The following is a 20,043-nucleotide window of genomic DNA, read 5'->3' as shown; positions in this document are numbered from 1 at the left end:
AGAGATCTGCATTACTGCAGGCCACTTCCATTGCTGTATTAATTGGCTGCAAAGTGTGCACCACAGTAGAGTCTGACTTTCAAACTGTGGTGTTGAACTCAAAAATGCCTGCTTGCACACTTAGATTTTGCAGACAAACCATAGCTTAGGAATAGAAAACCTTAGGCATAAGGTTTTCTATGTATTTATATAGAATCATAGAATCACCGCCAGTTAGGGTTGGAAAGGACCTTAACGTCATCTAGTTCCAACCCCCCTGCCATAGGCAAGGACACTTCACACTAGACCATGTAAATGTCAGAAACCTGTTAGATATGACCCTTCATCTGGAGGGTGAGCGGTGTAATTAATTAGGATGAGTCCATATAGTTGGGCTGAACTTGTGCAATGAGTATGTGTTAGGTCTGCTGAGCTGCTGGACTCGGCAGTGGAGCAGCAGTATACATTTTTGTTATTTCTGACCACCCCCCCCTCGCCCTGCTCAGTGAGTTCCAGGCCATTTAGTGCTAAGAAAGGTGTGGGGGTGGAACAATAAAAGAAAAACAGTCTCTGGTTAATGTCAGCTTTCCCTTTGTGGATTGTGAAAGCAGCAGAAAGGTCTAATTTAGGGAAGGAGACATGGAGAGCTTTTAAGTAGGCAGAAATAATGGGATGGAGGTTGTCTTGATCAGCCTAGGTCTCCACACGGAAAGTTTTAGAGTTACTTTGATGCCTTCTGTGTAGCTTTTGCAGTAAAGAATTGCTCTGTATGATCGGTGTAGTCTGTCCAGAGAGCAGATTTTAACCATTGTTTCAGGACTCACAGGTTTCCCTGGGATGCTTTGGAAGCATTAATGAGCACTGTTCCAATGGACGTGTTTTCTGGCAGCAGTGAGTTTGTTGCACGATTGTTTCCCTGAAGTTATCTTGATTTCAGTCCTTGCTAATCTATAAAGATGGGCTTTCAAAATGCCAATTAACTGTTTAAGAAAAAAAATATATACTTTACCTGAAGGGGGCCTATAGGGATGCTGGGGAGGGACTCTTCATCAGGGACTGTAGTGACAGGACAAGGGGTAACGGGTTAAAACTTAAACAGGGGAAGTTTAGACTGGATATAAGGAAGAAGTTCTTTACCGTTAGGGTGCGGAGGCACTGGAACTGGTTGCCCAGGGAGGTTGTGAGTGCTCCATCCCTGGCGGTGTTCAAGGCCAGGTTGGATGAAGCCTTGGGTGGGATGGTTTAGTGTGAGGTGTCCCTGCCCATGGTAGGGGGGTTGGAACTGGATGATCTTGAGGTCCTTTCCAACCCGAACTATTCTATGATTCTATGGGTTACTTGGAGAGCTGCATTAGTATAATTTTCCAGCTAGTGTGATGCAGAATGTTTTTATTGCTGCTACTTTAGCTCATGAATGGAGATGCAATAGTCCATGTGCCCTGAGGAAGAGAAGATCTTTCTTTGAACAGAGTAAAACCTGTTATTGTATGTCAGCTCCAGCTCACATGCTCTAGCATCCGTTACTGAGGCCTATTTAATTCAGTTTCTAAATCAGGTGAGGGATTTTTTTCCACACACAATAAAGATTTAAGTCTGTTTTGCTGCGAAATATCCGCACTGGACCACTTCTTTCTATCCACATTGGACCACTTCTAGTTTGGGGTTTTTTTTCAGTTACTTAACTTTCTTTAAATGTACCCACTTTTTAAGGCTGTTACTTAACTTAGTGTTACGTGTTCATGCAGCCAATATTTAGACTCACTGTGAGCTCCTAGCACTGTTAATGCAAACGGCAGTATCTTTGTGAGCATTGATTGTAAATAAAGTTTGCTTGGGTAACAGCAGTGGTGAAGTTGTCTCTGCTGTTGGTAGCAAAATAAACCCTAGATTGGTTCACAGGGCCTGGATTGAAACCGAGCTGATCACAGCCCTCCTGGGCTGGATAAAGATTTAAAATAACCACATTCAAGTTTAACAGGGTCTTTTGAGCAGTCTCTTAATGGAGCAGGGACCAGTTGTTTTGGTACAGGGAAGGAAATGCTCTCTCATGGCTCTAGTAGCTAGTAACAAGAAAAAGCATTCCTGTGCATTTATCTTGAATATGGATTGAAACCTTAGCTGGCTGCTATGCAAAATTCACAGAATCCCAGACTGGTTTGGACTGGAAGGGACCTTAAAGCTCACCCAGCTCCAACCCCTGCCACGGGCAGGGACCCCTTCCACTGGAGCAGCTTGCTCCAAGCCCCTGTGTCCAACCTGGCCTTGAGCACTGCCAGGGATGGGGCAGCCACAGCTTCTCTGGGCACCCTGTGCCAGCGCCTCAGCACCCTCACAGCAAAGAGCTTCTGCCTAAGAGTTCATCTCAGTCTCCCTTCTTTCTGTTCAAATCATATATGTAAACCTTGGGACACAAAGCCATGAAACACTGTGTGTCGGAGAACAAGCAGAGGCTGGGAGAAGCAGCAGAGATTTGTGAACCAGAGTAGTTATTGCCACTCTCTGCAAAGCTTTCCTTAAGTAAATAAGTAATTTCCTCAACACCACAGGAGAACTGAATTTTGCTGCTCACTAATAATTTATTACAAGGAAGTGAAGGAAAAGATGTTAATGTCCCCTGTTTACTTGGTTTTCCACTGGAGATGTGTCTTAATCTTGCTTCAGAGAGCTGAGGTTGCAGCAAGAGAGGGGTGCTTTGGGAAGTCATCTAGGGAGGGACCAAAAGGATAATCAGAGCAATGGCAGAAGAAGTGATCCTGTGAGCCAGTTTGGGAATCTAGGAGATGAATCTGAAGTATGGCTGCAGGTTTCTGGTATCCAGAAACTCACCATGCATTTGTCCAGGGCTTGTCTGGTCTGGAAGAACCTGTGTAGACCTAGAAGATGAAACTCTACTTTCCTGAATGGTTTGTTTTGGTTATTGATTTTTTTTTTTTTTTTTTTTTTTAATTCTTTTCTAGGCTATAAAGTTCTTTGAAAACTAACTGTTGTACAAGAGTTATTAGGGGCCTTTGGCTCTATTATAGAGATAGTTGTCCCACCCCTGGCAGTGTTCAAGGCCAGGCTGGATGGGGCTTGGAGCAACCTGCTCTAGTGGAAGGTGGCCCTGCCTGTGGCAGGGGTTGGAACTGGATGAGCTTTGAGGTCCCTTCAACCCAAACCATTCATTCCATGGTCATACATTTTTTTGCATTGAAGGTTTTTTTTCTTGCTTATTTGACTCTGGTGAGCATCTAAATGAATTTACATCTCAGGATCTGTGACTTTGCACCTTTAATGTTCATCCTGAGTCTGTATCAGGACTTCCCTAGTCCATTGACTTTTCAAATGTTACATTTGTGTCTTTAAAGACTTTTGTCTTCTGGCTGCTTCACATCAAGCTCATCATGCCTCTACATCAACTAAAAACTTCTGGAATTTCTCATGAGCTGGTGTCACACTGAGGGGGACTGAAGCTCTGAGAAACAGCAGAAGGTTAAATTGCAGAACACTCATCTGGTCTGGAGAGTGATGTTTTCCAGCAGGACCAGGAAGGGCCAAAACTGATACTTCTGATAAGAGAAATATCCATCAAAGCCCCATTTAAGAAAGCAGTGATTTTGGATCTGTTGTACAGTGATACGAGCCCAGATCTTTGCAGCTGTATTGAAAGTTTTCAAAAATAAACACCCAGACTATACTTTAAATTTCAAAATGGTTCTTTTGCTCTCATGATTACCAACCTGTTGTTAGCAAACCTGCGTGGTAGGTTCTTCACTGAAGCTCTTGGTCTGTTGTGAATTCATTGTCCTTTCTGGGCCTGGCTAATATTGATGGTGGTTTATTAGTCACTAACTAATCACTGACTTTGATTTTAACCATGAAAATGAAATGAGGCTGCTGAATTTTCAGGTCTTAAAAACTTGGAGTAAATCATTGCTAAATGCTTTAAAAAGAGAAAATTTGAGCAAATAAAGAGACAGTTGAGCTAGCACATGACTGAAAGCTGGAGTTTAGGGAGCTTTTTTGTGCTCAGAGCTGCCATTATGCTACCATGTGTTGTCACCCCTGGTTCCTGTGGGCATAGGAGTAGAAATAAAAGGATAAACTGCAAACCAAATATTACAGACATTAAAATAAAAAGGACAAACCAATTGCATTAGGCAACATTGTTTGGAAGCTCTAATAAAACTGTAGGTTTCTGTTTTGGTTGCCAGTGCTACCAAGCGTTGTTTGCTTTCACTTCGAGAGTAACCATCGATTTAACAAAAGCTTGTATTATCATTATCAAAATATTGAGATTTTGTCACAGTTTTGAAATTGCTTTTAGCTCTGTGAGCTTTATTGGCATATGCATGGAAATATTGTTATTGGAAGTTTATTACCCACCATGCTCAAGGATTTCTAACGGTTACTTCTGTAGTGCATCTGTGCATGCATCAATCCCACTTACGGTCTTACTTTCTTCTTTTTGGGACACTGCAGAACAAGGAATACAAACTTCTGAATGAGCAGCTCTCAATGCTTACATCAGCCCACTCCTCTGAGGTGGAAAAGCTGAAGAAGGAGCTATTGCAGTATCAGCAGAGCCACCAGGGTGATGACAACCAGCTTATCAGCTTGCAAGGAGAGATGGAGCACCTCCAGCTGGAGCTTGAAAAGGCTCGTGGTGAGAGGAAGGTCATGGAAGACAGCTACATTAAGGAGAAAGACCTACTGAGAAAGGTAGGTCTGTCTGTCACATCTCATGTGTAGGTCTCCTGCAGGCGGTCGTACTGGTGAAAGCTCACTTCTTAAGTCTGAAAGGGAAAGTATTTGGTTTTTGGTGAAGATTTTTTCCTCTTTGTCACTGAAAACCCCTGTAATTTGCCTTTTTATGGGGTAGCAAGGGCAGATGGACATCCCCAAAGGAGCAGTGACTCCGTCATGTCAGGAGGACACCCCATCTTGATGCCTTTGGCTCTGCCAGCCAAGAAGAAACTCCCCAAACCCAGACCTGTCTGGAAATAAGGGCTCTTAATCATATAGGCTGAACAGCAATTCGTCATGGCATGTAATGTGAAATATTACAGAAGGCTATTGCTGATGCTGTAAATATTAGGATGTCCTTCCTCAGCCCAGCCTGATATGGAAAATGAGGGCTCAGTATCTTCCATGCAGTACATGACCATTGCAGCTGGTCACAGTGGTTGGTGTTGTAGGCACATTGAAGAGTGTGACCTGTGTGGGGACCAATGTGTCCCTGCCAAGCAAAGGCTTAGCTCCAGGACAAGCTAGCGTGGTTGTTCCAACCCTTTGTAGAGTTTGGAGAAATGATGTAGACTAACCATTTCTAAATCTCTCTTCCTTTGTGCAAACTCCAATGCTTTCTGGTTTTCTTGGGGTGTAGATGGTCCAACACTGCAACCATTGTACAAGAAAGACTTCAGAGTGTAGATGGTTTTTGCAAATAGTAAAAATGGACTTTTTTTCCCTGAATTTCTTGCTGGTCAGGTTCATTCTGAGTAACCTTCACACCCATTTTCGTAACCTAAGGTACTGAGGTTTAGTTTCCTGCTGTGAAGGCTTGCGACTGCTCAGGTTAAATCTGTGATCTTCTACATTTGACAATTGAAGTGGTTTCTTTGATCCTGCTATTGGAAAGAATTTAGGGCTTTTTTTACTCAACACATTGTGTAGAAAAAGCTGTTTTGCAGCTACAGTAGTGATTTGTGTGTGACAACCTGAAGAGAAGTCACTTTTGCAGATTAAAAAACCCCAAAGGTCTGGGGATAGCTGTGGGTTTATTATGGTGGAAGACTGCTTGGATGGAGCTGTTCTAGGGCACATCCCCAGGCCAACCTCCCCTTGTGGATAAGACCCCGGATGGTGGGTTTCGGTGAGAAGCTGTGGGGACTGTGTGGTCAGGATAACTTAATCTGATCATCAAGCACAGCTGAAATACATCTTTGGCAGTTCTATCCAAGAGGGCGTTCAGCCTTTACACATGTTGTCTCCTGGCTGGACCAGGAGAAAAGTAATTGCTCAGCTCTTTGCACATATATTGCACCCACACAGGATGTATGAAATTAGTGATTTTCTTCTCTCCAGCATCAAATTAGAAGATCCTTTTTGGCACAGGGCTCAGTTCATTAGCTGGCTGAGGCACAGGCTTTTAAAACCCTGAAAAGATGCTTTATTTTAAAGGTGATGCATCTGGGGAGAAACTGTTTCTCTTTGTTCTTGACTGCAAATCAGAAGAAAGGTTGATTTAATGACCGAAGGAATGCTTTCAAAAAGCCTGAAAGCAAAGCAAAAGCTTCCCCTTGTTGTAGAAGTGCCTACAGCATAACAGATACTGTGCACTCTACCAGTACAACAAATGATTTAATTTTAAAACGTTTTTACTGAGCAGTGCAGGCTGCCATTTCTGGCATTATTTTTCAATCACTCCCTTCGATTCCTCGTCAGTGGGAAGATAAAGACCTGTTTCCTTCCTGGAAACGATGGTTCAGCCGAAACACTTTCTAAGAAAAATTCTGAAAGAGGTTTCTGAATTCTCATAGCTGCCAAAAGGGTGGGAACTGTCATGAAACTGAATTTAGGTGAGAAGCACTTTGTACCTTCAGTATCAAAATTACACCTTGGCCATGGTTTAGATGGGATGGATTCATCCTGGAGGTTATATCTAAAGTCATTAGACACTTCAGAGTCTGAAATGAGAGCCTTAATTTCATTGACATGAGCTGGGGCTTCAGCTTCTGAAAATCCATATTAGCTATGATGATGTTACAAAAAAAATATCCTTTAATCTCTTCCTTATAGATCCAGGTCCTTAATTTTAGGATAGCTTTTCTTATTTGAATTTGAAATAAAGTTAAAAAATCGTATGTGGGTGAGTTCTAACTTCCTATGGATTTTGGTCGTACCTAATCTCACTTGGTGAGCTAGGATGATTCAAAGCCTGGCCAGGAATTTTATTAGGAAAATCCTAAATGCCATTATCTTTCCTCACAAGATTAGGGGAGCACAAGAGCCAGATCTCATGAGCAGGTGCTTCCAGTGTAACACTGAAATAAGGGCTGAAGCCATTATGTGTGCTCAGTGCTGAACATCTTCCACATAAATCCTTCAAAGCAGGTGCTGTTTGAAGCATCTTCAAAGATCTGTTTCCTATAGAAAGAAAAGTGAGAAGTACAAAAGGTACCAATGTAGGTACCAGAGATATAGAATTTGTGCTGCTTGGCCACTGTGTAACCCACTCTGCTTGCCTCTACCTGTGTTCAGTGGAGTGTTTTTATTCTTATTTGGTTTCTTTTAAACACAAGACAAATTCTGGATTCCAGTTAATTTCTGTTTCCTGTGGAAACAGGAATGTGATAAACAAGTCCAGTCACTGAAGATCATATCCTAAAACTATGTTTACCCAATCTTTGGTGGCCTTCTATGATGGGGCTACAGAACTAACAGATGGGGTAGAGCACCTGACGACATTTACCTGGACTTGTGCAAAGCATTCGACACTGTCCCACAGAACATCCTTGTCTATAAATTGGAGAGACATCAATTTGATGGATGGACCACTCGGTGGATAAAGAACTGGCTGGACGGCCGCACACAAAGAGTTGTGGTCAATGGCTCAATGTCCAGCTGGAGACCCGTAATGAGTGGTGTCCCTCAGGGATCAGTGTTGGGACCGGTCTTGTTCAACATCTTTGTCGCTGACATGGACAGTGGGATTGAGTGCGCCCTCAGAAAGTTTGCCGATGACACCAAGCTGTGTGGTCCGGTTGATACGCTGGAGGGAAGGGATGCCATCCAGAGGGACCCTGACACGCTTGTGAGGTGGGCTGATGCCAACCTTATGAAGTTCAACCATGACAAGTGCAAGGTCCTACACCTGGGTCGGAGCAATCCCAGGCACAGCTACAGGTTGGGCAGAGAAGAGATTCAGAGCGGCCCAAGGAGAAGGACTTGGGGGTGCTGGTCGATGAGAAAATGAACATGAGCCGGCTGCAGTGTGCGCTCACAGCCCAGAAAGCCAACCGTATCCTGGGCTGCATCAAAAGGAGCGTGACCAGCAGGGCGAAGGAGGTGATCCTGCCCCTCTGCTCTGCTCTTGTGAGACCTCACCTGGAGCATTGTGTGCAGTTCTGGTGTCCTCAACATAAAAAGGACATGGAACTGCTGGAACAAGTCCAGAGAAGGCCACGAGGGTGATCAGGGGACTGGAGCACCTCCCGTATGAAGACAGGCTGAGGAAGTTGGGGCTGCTCAGCCTGGAGAAGAGAAGGCTGCGTGGAGACCTCATAGCAGCCTTGCAGTATCTGAAGGGGGCCTATAGGGATTCTGGGGAGGGACTCCTCATTATGGACTGCAGTGACAGGACAAGGGGTAACGGGTTAAAACTTAAACAGGGGAAGTTTAGATTGGATCTAAGGAGGAAGTTCTTTCCTGTTAGGGTGCCGAGGCACTGGAATGGGCTGCCCAGGTAAGCTGTGAAGGCTCCATCCCTGGCGGTGTTCAAGGCCAGATTGGACAAAGCCTTGGGTTGGCATGATTTAGTGTGAGGTGTCCCTGTCCATGGCAGGGGGGGTGGAACTAGATGATCTTAAGGTCACAAGCGTGTCAAGGTGCCTCTGGAAAAGATGGTCTTGAACCAGATCCTCTCCTACAGTGGGCCCAAGGTCATCATTCTCACAGTCCCTGCGTCTGCCTTCCAAGTCTTGGGTGGTGTGGTCAGAGCATTTGCCAGTGAAGAGCTAGGCAAAGAAGTCATTAAGAACCTCAGCCTTCTCCAAATCCAAGGTAGCCAGTTTCGATAGCTTCCGGAGAGGACCCGCATTGTCCCTAGTCTGTCTTTTATTCACAATGTACCTATAGGATCCCTTTTGCTTATCTTTCACATCCCTAGCCAAGTTTAATTCTAACTGGGCCTTAGCTTTCCTAACCTGGTCCCTAGCTCCCCGGACAACATCCCTGTATTCTCCCCAGGCCGCCTGTCCTTGCTTCCACTTTTTATAAGACTCTTTTTTCCTCTGAATTTTCCTCAGCAGCTCCTTATCCATCCAAGGAGGTCTCCTGGCCCTCCTGCTGCACTTCCTTCTAGTTGGGAAGCAGCACTCCTGAGCTTGTAGCAGGTGATCCTTGAATATCAACCAAGAGTCTTGGGCCCTCCTGTCCTCTAGGGCTGTATCCCATGGAACCTTACTAAGCAGGCTCTTGAAGAGGCCAAAGTCTGCTCTTTTGAAGTCCAGGGCAGTGAGCTTGCTGCACGCTCTTCTCACTGTCCTGAGGATCTTGAACTTGGCCATCTGATGATCGCTACAACAAAGCCTGCCCTGGAGCGTCACATTTCCAACCAGCCCTTCCCTGTTGGTGAGCATGAGGTCAAGCATGGCACCTCTTGTTGTCAGTTCCTCTATTACTTGCAGAAGGAAGCTGTCTTCCACACAATCGAGGAACCTCCTGGATTCTTTGGGCCGGGCCGCACTGTCCCTCCAACAGATATCAGGGTGGTTGAAGTCTCCCATGAGGACAAGGGCCTGCGAGCACGAGGCTGTTCCCATCTGTCTATGGAGGGCTTTGATTTGAGCATGAAGTCTGTGCTAGGAATGCATTACAGCTGGGATGCCTATAAATTTTTATCTAGTGGTGACAGGAAAATTATTATCCTTGGGCACAGAAAACTTTTATTATAGTGTGTACAGTGCTGTTTATCTTTGGCATCTTGAGATTCTTCTGCTGTCTGTAGCTGTTTCCTAAGCCATGGCTAGAGGATGCGATAGAGCAGGCAGAGGGAATGACATTATGCTGGGATGATATGTCAGCTTGTTCTTTTCCTGACAGGAGCAGAACCATCCTGCTTAACTGTAGCAGCATATTTCACTTGATAACCTGATGTTTTTGTGTTGAATACATTGAAATTCCTGAGGATGAACAGAATTACAGGATCGGTTGCTTTCAGCATCAGCACAGCCTTGTAGTTGTGACAAGTTGCTTTGCTTCCCTTTGTTTTTAATAAAACAATAGTAAAAAAAAACCACCCTAACACCAGTATTTTTCAGGGTTTAGTTTCTATTTTCATTAATTTTTTGTATTTATTGCTATATATGCTCCTGGTCTGTTACTAAAAGCTCTGGTACATGCTGTGCATCCCTTTACTTGAGGTTCTGTAGTAGCATGAAGCATTAAAGTGACTGTTACTTGAACTGGATACAGTACACATGAAGTTAAAAAAGCCTGAATTATTTAGTTTTAGTGCCCAGATTCACTGTGTCCATCTTATGTAATTAAGTCCTACATTGCTTGAAACAATCAGCAGACTTTCAGCTCCCCCAACAGCAACCAGTTGTATGACTTGAAGATAATCATAGAATCATAGAACAGTCAGGGTTGGAAAGGACCTCAAGATCATCCAGTTCCAACCCCCCTGCCATGGACAGGGACACCTCTCACTAAACCATCCCACACAAGGCTTCATCCGGCCTGGCCTTGAACACCACCAGGGATGGAGCACTCACAACCTCCCTGGGCAGCCCATTCCAGTGCCTCACCACCCTAACAGGAAAGAATTTCCTCCTTATATCCAATCTAAACTTCCCCTGTTTAAGTTTTAACCCGTTACCCCTTGTCCTGTCACTGCAGTCCATAATGAGGAGTCCCTCCTCAACATCCCTATAGGCCACTGCCAGATATTGCAAGGCTGCTCTGAGGTCTCCACGCAGCCTTCTCTTCTCCAGGCTGAACAGCCCCAACTTCCTCAGCCTGTCTTCATACGGGAGGTGCTCCAGTCCCCTGATCATCCTTGTGGCCTCCTCTGGACTTGTTCCAGCAGTTCCATGTCCTTTTTATGTTGAGGACACCAGAACTGCACACAGTGCTCCAGGTGAGAGGTCTCACAAGAGCAGAGCAGAGGGGCAGGATCACCTCCTTCGCCCTGCTGGTCACGTTCCTTTTGATGCAGCCCAGGATCCGTTGGCTTTCTGGGCTGCGAGCGCACACTGCAGCCAGCTCATGTTCATTTTCTCATCGACCAGCACCCCCAAGTCCTTCTCCTTGGGCTGCTCTGAATCTCTTCTTTGCCCAACCTGTAGTTGTGCCTGGGATTGCTCCGACCCAGGTGTAGGACCTTGCACCTGTCATGGTTGAACTTCATAAGGTTGGCATCAGCCCACCTCACAAGCGTGTCAAGGTGCACTTCTTGTACACTTCAACTCCTCATATGCTTTGCCAGTTATCCTGTGTACAAGGAGAGGGATCTTTTAAACAGCAAAGAAGGCCTGAACAAAGCTGCCTGGCTCCAGCCAGGTGAAATGTAATCCCTTTGCAGAGGCTCTGACCTGCAGTAAGAAAGATTCTTTGCCTTGTTTCATAGCGTATATCCGACTTGGAAGAAGAAAATGCTTTCCTGAAGCAGGAAAAAGAGGAGCTTAACAACAGGATCATTTGTCAAGCTGAAGGTAAGAAAAAAACTCTTATAGCATTGTAATGCCTCTACTAAATGAGGAGCTCCATTGTTCTGCCCATAACTTGTTTTTTTCCTGTGTGCTTTTCTACCTTAAAAAGTGCTAATCTTCCTGCAGCCCTTTGCTGGTGTTTTTTTTCACTGTTTTGTTGTGCAGGTAGTTCAGTTTGTGCTGTCCTACTGGTGGGTGGTAAAACACAGGCTGGTTTAATTGGTGAAATATGGAATAAAGTACCTAAAAAGGCTTTTTAGTTTGGTTATGTTGCAGCATTTACCATGGCTGATGTGGGAGGCAGTGAGGCTGCTGGGGTGGAGGGCAGAGCATGACAACATCCAGGATTGATGAAAAAAGGATCCACGGAACAGCACAGTTAACGAGATTGAGCTGTGACAAAAGGTTTCTCTAATGTGACAGGAGTCTGTGAGTGTTTTTAAAGCAGAGACCTACATGGTGAGATGTACTTAGAGGAAAGAAGTCTGGGAAAATCCCCAGCCACAGAAGAAACTCCCATGCATGTATTGAGATTTTTTTTACTATTTATCACAATTTTCAGCTTTGATTTTCTTGTAGAATTTTCAAAGAGCATCATGCATCATTCTGTGGCTGTATCTATCATTGCCTCACAGTGCTTATGAACTATCTTCTGCTTTCAGCCTGATGCAAAATAAAGGAATGAACGTGTTAAAAAGAAACTTGCTGCAAGTATTTCTTCACCTCTTGAATGCTTTCAGAGCATCAAATCTTGAGGAAAGCAGGTGAAGGGAGTTTGGTGTTAACCCATCATAAAAGGATATATCAAGTATATTTGCCTGGTTTCTCAGAAAGAGGGACCAAATTTGTTTCCAAATACGAGTTCTTGGCAAATAAATGTATTTATTTAGATCTAAAATACTTTCAACCCCCAGTCCTACCACGGTAAATGGTTGATGATGATAAGAGAAAGAGATGCTGCTGTTGATGTGGTGGTGGGAAGCAGGTAAAGAAGTCTTTAAATGCAGCAAGTACCACTTCTTAAACATGACTGAATTCTGTACTGAGCTGGTCTTTAACTGAGTGGGTTCATGGCTGACGCATGGGAACTGAAGCTGGAATGGTTCAGTGTAATTAGACCTGATGGTTTGTAGGCGCTGGAGAGTTTTCTTGAACACAAATGGCAGAGAACTCTGCTCTGTGAGCAGAAGACTTCAAGCTCTTCCAAATAGCAAGGAGACAGATATAGATATTGCAACAGTTTCTAAGTATTAGAGAATCCCAGACTGGTTTGGGTTGAAGGGACCTTAAAGCTCATCCAGTTCCAGCCCCCTGCCACGGGCAGGGACACCTTCCACTAGAGCAGGTTCTTCCAAGCCCCTGTGTCCAACCTGGCCTTGAACACTGCCAGGGATGGGGCAGCCACAGCTTCTCTGGGCACCCTGTGCCAGCGCCTCAGCACCCTCACAGGGAAGAATCCTTGTATTCTAAATGCTCTTGGCAGAGAGTATTTTGTTAATTAGTCGTTGTTACTACACATATTTACAAGAAGTTCATTTTGTAGATGAAGAGCACAATTAATTTGGTTTTTTTTCTTCTTATTGTAAAGATGAATTTGCACAAAACACAGTTGAGGAAAACATCCAGATGAAGAAAGAGCTGGAAGAAGAGAGATCTCGTTATCAGAACCTGGTAAAAGAGTATTCAAGGCTGGAGCAGAGATATGACAATTTGCGGGATGAAATTACTGTTATAAAGGTAACAAAACTGAAATTATCCTTATTCTGTTACGTCCTGGTCCTGATATTGGTGGCTGGACAATGTGACTCACTAGAACTTACTACTAGAACTGACATTATTGTTCAGTTTGTGTTTGATATTTCTAAGACTGAACTTTTACACTGAAGCTAAACCATATGTGTGCCTTGAAGAAGGGGTCTAATAATTCACACTTCTCTATTAAGTGGTTAAAGATCTCTGTAAATCTCAAAAGCTGGTTCATGCTTCTTGTTTTGCTTTTGTTTCAGTGATGTTCATGTGTAGGTGTTGGGTTAAAAACAAAACAAAAATCCCAACAGCATGGCTGCAGAATTTCAAAAGCTAACATTTTTTGATTCAGTTTTGCTGAACTGTTGAGAAAGTGTTGAAAATTAGGTAACAGTGCTGCTGGATTAGGTGGATGGTTGAGCATTAAAAGAAAGCCCTGGAGCATGCTGTGAACAGCATAATCTTGAGCTCAGATTTGCCTGTTCACACTTACTGGGCAGTTCGTGTCATGAAGAGCCTTTAGTACAAGAAGGGTTTTTAAGCTGAGCTTTGGTATCACTTTGTATTTTAAAGTATTCCCTTGTGTTAATATGCATGTTATGGTAGGGCGTAAGAACTAGAAAATGGAATTTGCTGTAAGATGGCAGTCAAGCCTTTTCTAAGGGTAACCTTAATATTTAGACAAATGTTTGCTCTAAGAAACAATGCTTCATGAAGAATCCATCCTTAAACCCTGAATGCTTTATGTTTCTGCACTGCTTCTTGGCAGCAGGCACCTGGGCACAGAAGAAACCCATCCAATCAGAGCAGTTTGGAGTCTGATTCCAATTACCCATCCATCTCAACCTCTGAGATAGGAGACACCGAAGATGTAATGCCACAGGTGGAGGTACAGTAAATCAGGCAGGCTCAGGGGGAGGAGGAGAGCCTTGATTGACATGGATCTTGGAGGACATAGGAGAAATGCAGGTTGGACTGTAAGGTGTGATGGATGAAATTGATTTTGCGTTACAAAATTGCATCGTTAATTGTGTGAGAGGGATTGCAGGGTTGCAGTGCAATGGCAAATGCTTAATTGTTTGTAGTATCAGGCTTAAATGGGGTTCTAAAATGATAGTGCTGTTTTTTGGTAATGCCAGCTTAAAGACTGATGAAAATTCATCAGCGTGGTCAGCATTGCTAAATGGAATTATTCTTAGCACTGATGGCAATGGCTGTATAGTGATCCTTCTCTGCAAAGATGCCAGAGCTCATTATCCCCTTGCTCTTGAGTGTTTTCATTCCAATGCATCTTCACGGGTGTTTGCTGGCCAGCACATTCCCTTTAATCAACAGTCTCTTACTCCAGAAAAGAGCAGCGTAAATTATTCTCTAGCTATTAAGAATCACATGGGAAATGGAAGTGTGTATTTTGCTTACATATCCGGGAATAGGCATCTTTTTAAACTCCAGTTTCATGACAGAAGAGCATGTATGTATGATGAATGTTCCTAGAATCGGCCACCTCACTGGCAGGACACTATTTTGTGTCTATATATACCGGGCCTGCAGAACCCCCCCACTTCCCTTTGCTGCCTGCTGTATTGTGTTGCTTTAGTATTTCTGAACTGGTCTGAGAGCATTTGCTGAAGTCAAAGTAATCAGTGTTGACCATGCTCTAATATAAAGTATTCCAGGTGAAGCCAACTGAAAAACAATTCATGAATACTTGGCTACAAGGGACTCAGCAGGGTGTTTTTAATGTTCTTAGCTGTGGCCCCAATCAGCCCACTGGTCTATTGGGCTGCTAAACATTCGGTGATTTATTAAACAAGTCTACTGTTTATTGACATTAAAATAGGTGTTCAAAATGGAGGTTTGGTCTTTGAAAGTACACCCCTTTCTTGGGGTGCTCCTGTTTTCTGTGGCTGGGGTCAGTGCTGGTGTACAGTCAGGGTGTATCTGGGACTGTCTGTGGTTACACAACTTGACTGAGGTCTCTTCTTTTTCTTCCACGCTCCTGTTGCTCTCCAGGAGGTTGGGATAGAGGAAGCAGCCATGGACATGACCCTCTTCCTGAAGCTACAGAAGCGAGTGAGGGAGCTCGAGCAGGAGAGGAAGAAGCTGCAAACACAGCTGGAGAAAAAGGAGGAAGAAAGCAAGAAATCCCAGGTAAGGGATAAGTTTTCATTGATACTAGTATTTCATGTTGGTATCTGGCTTTCCTTGACTGCCCGAGGAAGCATAATGTAGGGTTTGGGGTTTGAGCATAACAGTAATTCTGCAGGCAACCCTGGAACTTGGCATATGGTAAGTGATACTGAACAGGGAGTGGAGTGAAGACGTCGTGCATGACAAGGCTTGGAATCTCTGCAGGTGCTGGAACGTGAAGATGCCATGTACTGACAAACCAACTTGCAGCTGATAAACAACAGTTTCAAAGTGAGAGAATTTTACACCAAAATATGTATGATTAGAGCCTACCAAGCTCCATACTATTTAGTTAAAAAGTTGAAACTTGTATTACTGTGAATGAGCCTGAACAGATACAAGAGACTCTTAAAGGGTCATGGGACCTGAAAAACAACAGTGCTTTATGAGGAGTCCAGAGGAGGCCACAGAGATGCTGCAAGGGCTGCAGCAGCTCTGCTCTGGAGCCAGGCTGAGAGAGCTGGGGTGGTTCAGCCTGGAGAAGAGAAGGCTCCTTAAGGGGAGACCTTAGAGCAGCTCCAGTGCCTAAACAGGCCAGGAGAGGGGCCTGTAGGGACAGGCCAAGGCAAATGGCTTGAACCTGCCCGAGGGGAGACTGAGATGAGCTCTTAGGCAGAAGCTCTTCCCTGTGAGGGTGCTGAGGCGCTGGCACAGGGTGCCCAGAGAAGCTATGGCTGCCCCACCCCTGGCGGTGCTCAAGGCCAGGTTGGACACAGGGGCTTGGAGCAAGCTGCTCCAGTGGAAGGGGTCCCTGCCTGTGGCAGGGGGCTGGAACTGGATGAACTTTAAGGTCCATTCAACCCAAACCATTGCATGACTTGATGACTATTTAGTATGTGCTTTCACGAGTCAGCACAACATGATAAGGGTTTCCTTTTGATGAACTATCCTCATAATCTAATTCCAACACTAAAAACTCACACCCACAGATCAAAAGACCCTTGCCCAAGAAGACCCTTCCCTGAGCATGTGTAGTAAAGCAGTTAGTTAAGTAACTTTATGCGAATTACTTGACCATTGGTAGAAGGTGAGAGGGTTAGTGGGAGCTACTGATCTGAATTTAATTACGTGAATAGGTAGAATAAGGGGTGGAATTAGAGAAGACTTCATCATAACTACTGGGCTCAGTCGCCGGGCTTAACCTGTCCTCTCCTCCCCCATAGGGACACCTATTGGGTAAGAGCTATGCTCTGTGCATTTAATGATTGCTTTTTAGCTGGCTTAATATGTTATTTTCACAATTGTATATTATATTGTCAGCGTCAGTCTTCAAACCTGAAGTGTCACAAAATTATGTAGTAAAAATTCTCAGCTGAAATATATTTTGTGTGAGTTTCCGGAGATTTAAAATTGGCTTTAAATTTAACATAGAAATTTTAACTCGATGGATGAATCTGTTCCTACGTACCCTGAATAGGATGGTCAAATTGCCCTCAGATATTTGCAGGGCATTGTGCAGGGCTCTGACATGAAAGCAAAGGCCCTGACACCCCACATCTCCAATAGCCCTTGCTTTCAGTCCGTTTGAGTTATTCAAGCATTTCTTTGCAGTCCTGGCTTCCCCTCTGCCCAGCGGTGTGTGGTGTGAGCTGATAAGCACTTCATAGACACGTCAGTCAGCGTTCTGTCCTCAGTTTGGTATTGTTATGATCTGTGTGGTTTGGTGCTTTTTTGGGGTTTCTTTTCCTTCAGTAATTGTCATATGAGAATGTAGCTGAAAAAAGTGGTGTGGTAAATCAGAAATAGCAAGACAGATGTCAGAAGAATGGGTTCTCCTATTGCAGGGCAGGGATATTCCTTTGATACATAATCTTTCTTCCTTGTGGGGGAAAAAAAAGAACCAAACCCACAGACTGGTTTGTGTTGGAAGGGTCCTTAAAGCTCATCCAGTTCCACCCACCTGCCACAGGCAGTGACACCTTCCACTAGACCAGATTGCTCCAAGCCCTGTTCAACCTGGTCTTCTTCCTAAGTATTCGTACAGTTTGGGTCATTTGCTTAGAAGCAGTTTAAAAACCAAATATTAATAAAAATCAAGATTCCTAGCAGCCTAATGGTAACTTAAGAAGCAGGAGTCCATCCAGGCTTGCAACTGGAGCCTGAAAACACAGCTTTCTAGTTTCGGTGAGCTGATGTTTGGTGTAGGAGACTTTTAATAGCAGATCTCTTGTATAGATTTAACCCTGCCACCTGTAACTGAGACTTTGTGGCTTGATCAGACACCGGAGTATCCGTTGTTATGCATGTGGTGAAACAGCAGCACTGTATGCGTGGTGTCCTAAAGCAGTAAAGATGCTCTTACATGAAATGTTGAAGAAATGACATGACCCTTTGGTTTCATATTTGTAATTTCTGGGGCTTCTATTGTTTTGTTTCGGAATTATTTTGTTACCTTCTGGTGTGAGATCTATGGATCTTTTGACAAAAGCAATAAGAGACCAAATAAAATCATCAGCAGTAACTACTTGCTTCAGCAAGATATTCTCACTGATCACCTCTGGCAGTTTGCAGGAAACATGAAACAGGAGACTGCCCCAGCACCTCTCCTTAGTAAGGAGGCAGATTAAAAACCTGCTCTCCAGCTGCTATGTTGAAGATCATTCCCCTAATGACCGTCATTGTTTGAAAGCTGCAGTGAGCCACAGTTAACGAGACGTTAACGAGAGATTAATCCGTTTTCTCTTGAAGTGGCTCCTGCCCCACTACCTGTTGCTGGGACTCAGTGAAATGGCAATTAATAGCATTATTATGGTTGAGCTGGCCAGCAGCTCTGCGGCAGCTGTTGATGGAGACTTGCCTAGCCATCCTGCGCTGTAAGCCAGTACCTCTGGCTGCTTTTAAATATAAACTTATCTCTAATCCACACAGGTAACAGAAGTGAAGACTGAAGTGACTTCAGAGCATGAGGATTTTGCATACAACAGTCTGAAGGTGAGTGAGAAGCTCCTGCTTAGTGTTGCAACCTGTTGGGTGGCTCCAACAGCCCTAACAAATTGTCTGAATGTGTTAATAGCCTGGCTCTGGCTGTTTGACATGCAGTTGGAAAACTGCAGCTCTCCATCAGCTCCTGGGCCTGGGGTGGGCTCACAGATGTTTCTCTGCAGCAACATCTGCTGGTCTGCTTGATTCTGAGTCATCCATGGCAGTAACAAGCCCATTTATGGCAAAAGGTGCTTCTTCCACTGCACATATTCCCACTGGGACTTTCTTCGGTTTCCTTTGTCGTGACACTGCAGTAGATGTGAATTATCGCAACTGAAGACCAACATGTTTTGTGGTCCAGACTCCAACTCTGCTTCTTGTCTGATTTACTTGCACTCCCAAGGTGCCACTCATGTAAAAACCAAATAAATCTGCATGGATTACAGTAACAGCAGAAGGGACCTCAAAGCTCATCCCATTCCAATCCCTGCCACAGGCAGGAACACATTCCACTGGAGCAGCTTGCTCCAAGCCCCTGTGTCCAACCTGGCCTTGAGCACTGCCAGGGATGGGGCAGCCACAGCTTCTCTGGGCACCCTGTGCCAGCGCCTCAGCACCCTCACAGGGAAGAGCTTCTGCCTAAGAGCTCATCAAAATCTAGTCTTCCCAGTTATCGCCCTACTCTACAATTTAGCTTGTCCCCAAGTGCTAAATCCTTACAGTTCTGCCTCAATCATTAGCTCCTTACAACGTACAGAGTGACTGAAACCTGCTAGGCTCCTACTGTGGCTTGTGTGGCTTGTGTCCTCCTTCCCTAACTGTTCCCAAATACTTCTGGTCTTGACTGTTTAGGCAATTCCGAAGTCTTCTTATCCTCAGAAAACTGAAAGAAAACTCTGTATTTATATTCTAGGATAGGCTCTACAAGGGATTTTTTGTTTTTTTTTTTTTTTTTTTGTGTAGTTAATTATGAACAGCCAGTTTTGGGTGAGATAAGGATATTTCTGAGTCTTGTTCAGTACTCTGTGACCTGAGTCTTCACTGGTTTCTGTTCACTTTTGGGTCTCATTCAAGATATTTTTGACATGCACAGCCCCCTTGAGTGGGAAAACAGAAGGTGTAGGTATTGGCGGATGGCCTTGTAAGCTTGTTTTTTGCAACCAGCACATCGTTTGCTACTTCATACATGTATACTGTCATCTAGCATGTTTCTTTTTGTAACACTGCAAAGAAATGTAAGAAATGTGGTCTATTACTGATATATTTACAGAAGGCATAAATTCTGCATGGTTTGCAATGGATAAGTACAGTTTTCAGAAGATGCTGTCCCAGAATATGCCCCCCAGGTATTTGGTTAGCCATGATGCAGGGCTGGAGAAATGTGAATGTCTCCCTGGGAGATACGTTCCTGAGTAACACCTATACCACAAAAAGTTCCCCAGGGAAAAATGTATTTTCTGGCTTGTTTTGTTTTTTTTTTCAGGCTGGAAAAGTAGGAGTGGGAATGAAAGCACCTTGCTGTGACTCTGTATTCCTAGCAGGAGTGCAATGCATAGTTGAAGACCTTCTCACTCTTCACATAGCTGGGATGTTTGTTTCATCCCTTAGATTTGGAAGCTCATCATAAAATAAACTTCTAGTGGACTTCATTTTCTTTTCCCATTGAGTACCAGAAATAGAAGAGAGGGAAAATTTCTGCTGTGGCAGTGCTAATCTCTGTTTTACATGGGTTCATACTTCATCCTGCACTACTATAAAAGCCCCTCTCTAAAGAGTGAGGCTGTTCCCATCA

The 20,043-nt window shown here is 44.2% G+C and overlaps 1 protein-coding gene across 3 annotated transcripts in view; it reads left to right on the top strand.

The window, feature by feature from the left end:
• MYO5B (myosin VB) overlaps positions 1-20,043 on the top strand; it is a 157,490-nt gene that overhangs the window by 110,682 nt on the left and 26,765 nt on the right. For 2 of the 3 annotated variants that reach the window (XM_065663541.1, XM_065663543.1), the window contains exons 22-27: positions 4,441-4,680; positions 11,312-11,396; positions 12,982-13,130; positions 13,909-14,028; positions 15,153-15,290; positions 18,198-18,260. In XM_065663541.1, the coding sequence (XP_065519613.1) occupies positions 4,441-4,680; positions 11,312-11,396; positions 12,982-13,130; positions 13,909-14,028; positions 15,153-15,290; positions 18,198-18,260 (795 nt within the window). The remainder of the gene's footprint in view (positions 1-4,440; positions 4,681-11,311; positions 11,397-12,981; positions 13,131-13,908; positions 14,029-15,152; positions 15,291-18,197; positions 18,261-20,043) is intronic. The other variant, XM_065663542.1, reaches the window with a different exon arrangement.

Source organism: Lathamus discolor, chromosome Z, assembly GCF_037157495.1.
Source record: "Lathamus discolor isolate bLatDis1 chromosome Z, bLatDis1.hap1, whole genome shotgun sequence".
NCBI classification, from domain to species: Eukaryota; Metazoa; Chordata; class Aves; order Psittaciformes; family Psittacidae; genus Lathamus; species Lathamus discolor.
Note: the sequence above shows the minus strand (reverse complement) of the source record. Positions and strands in the feature narration are given on the sequence as shown.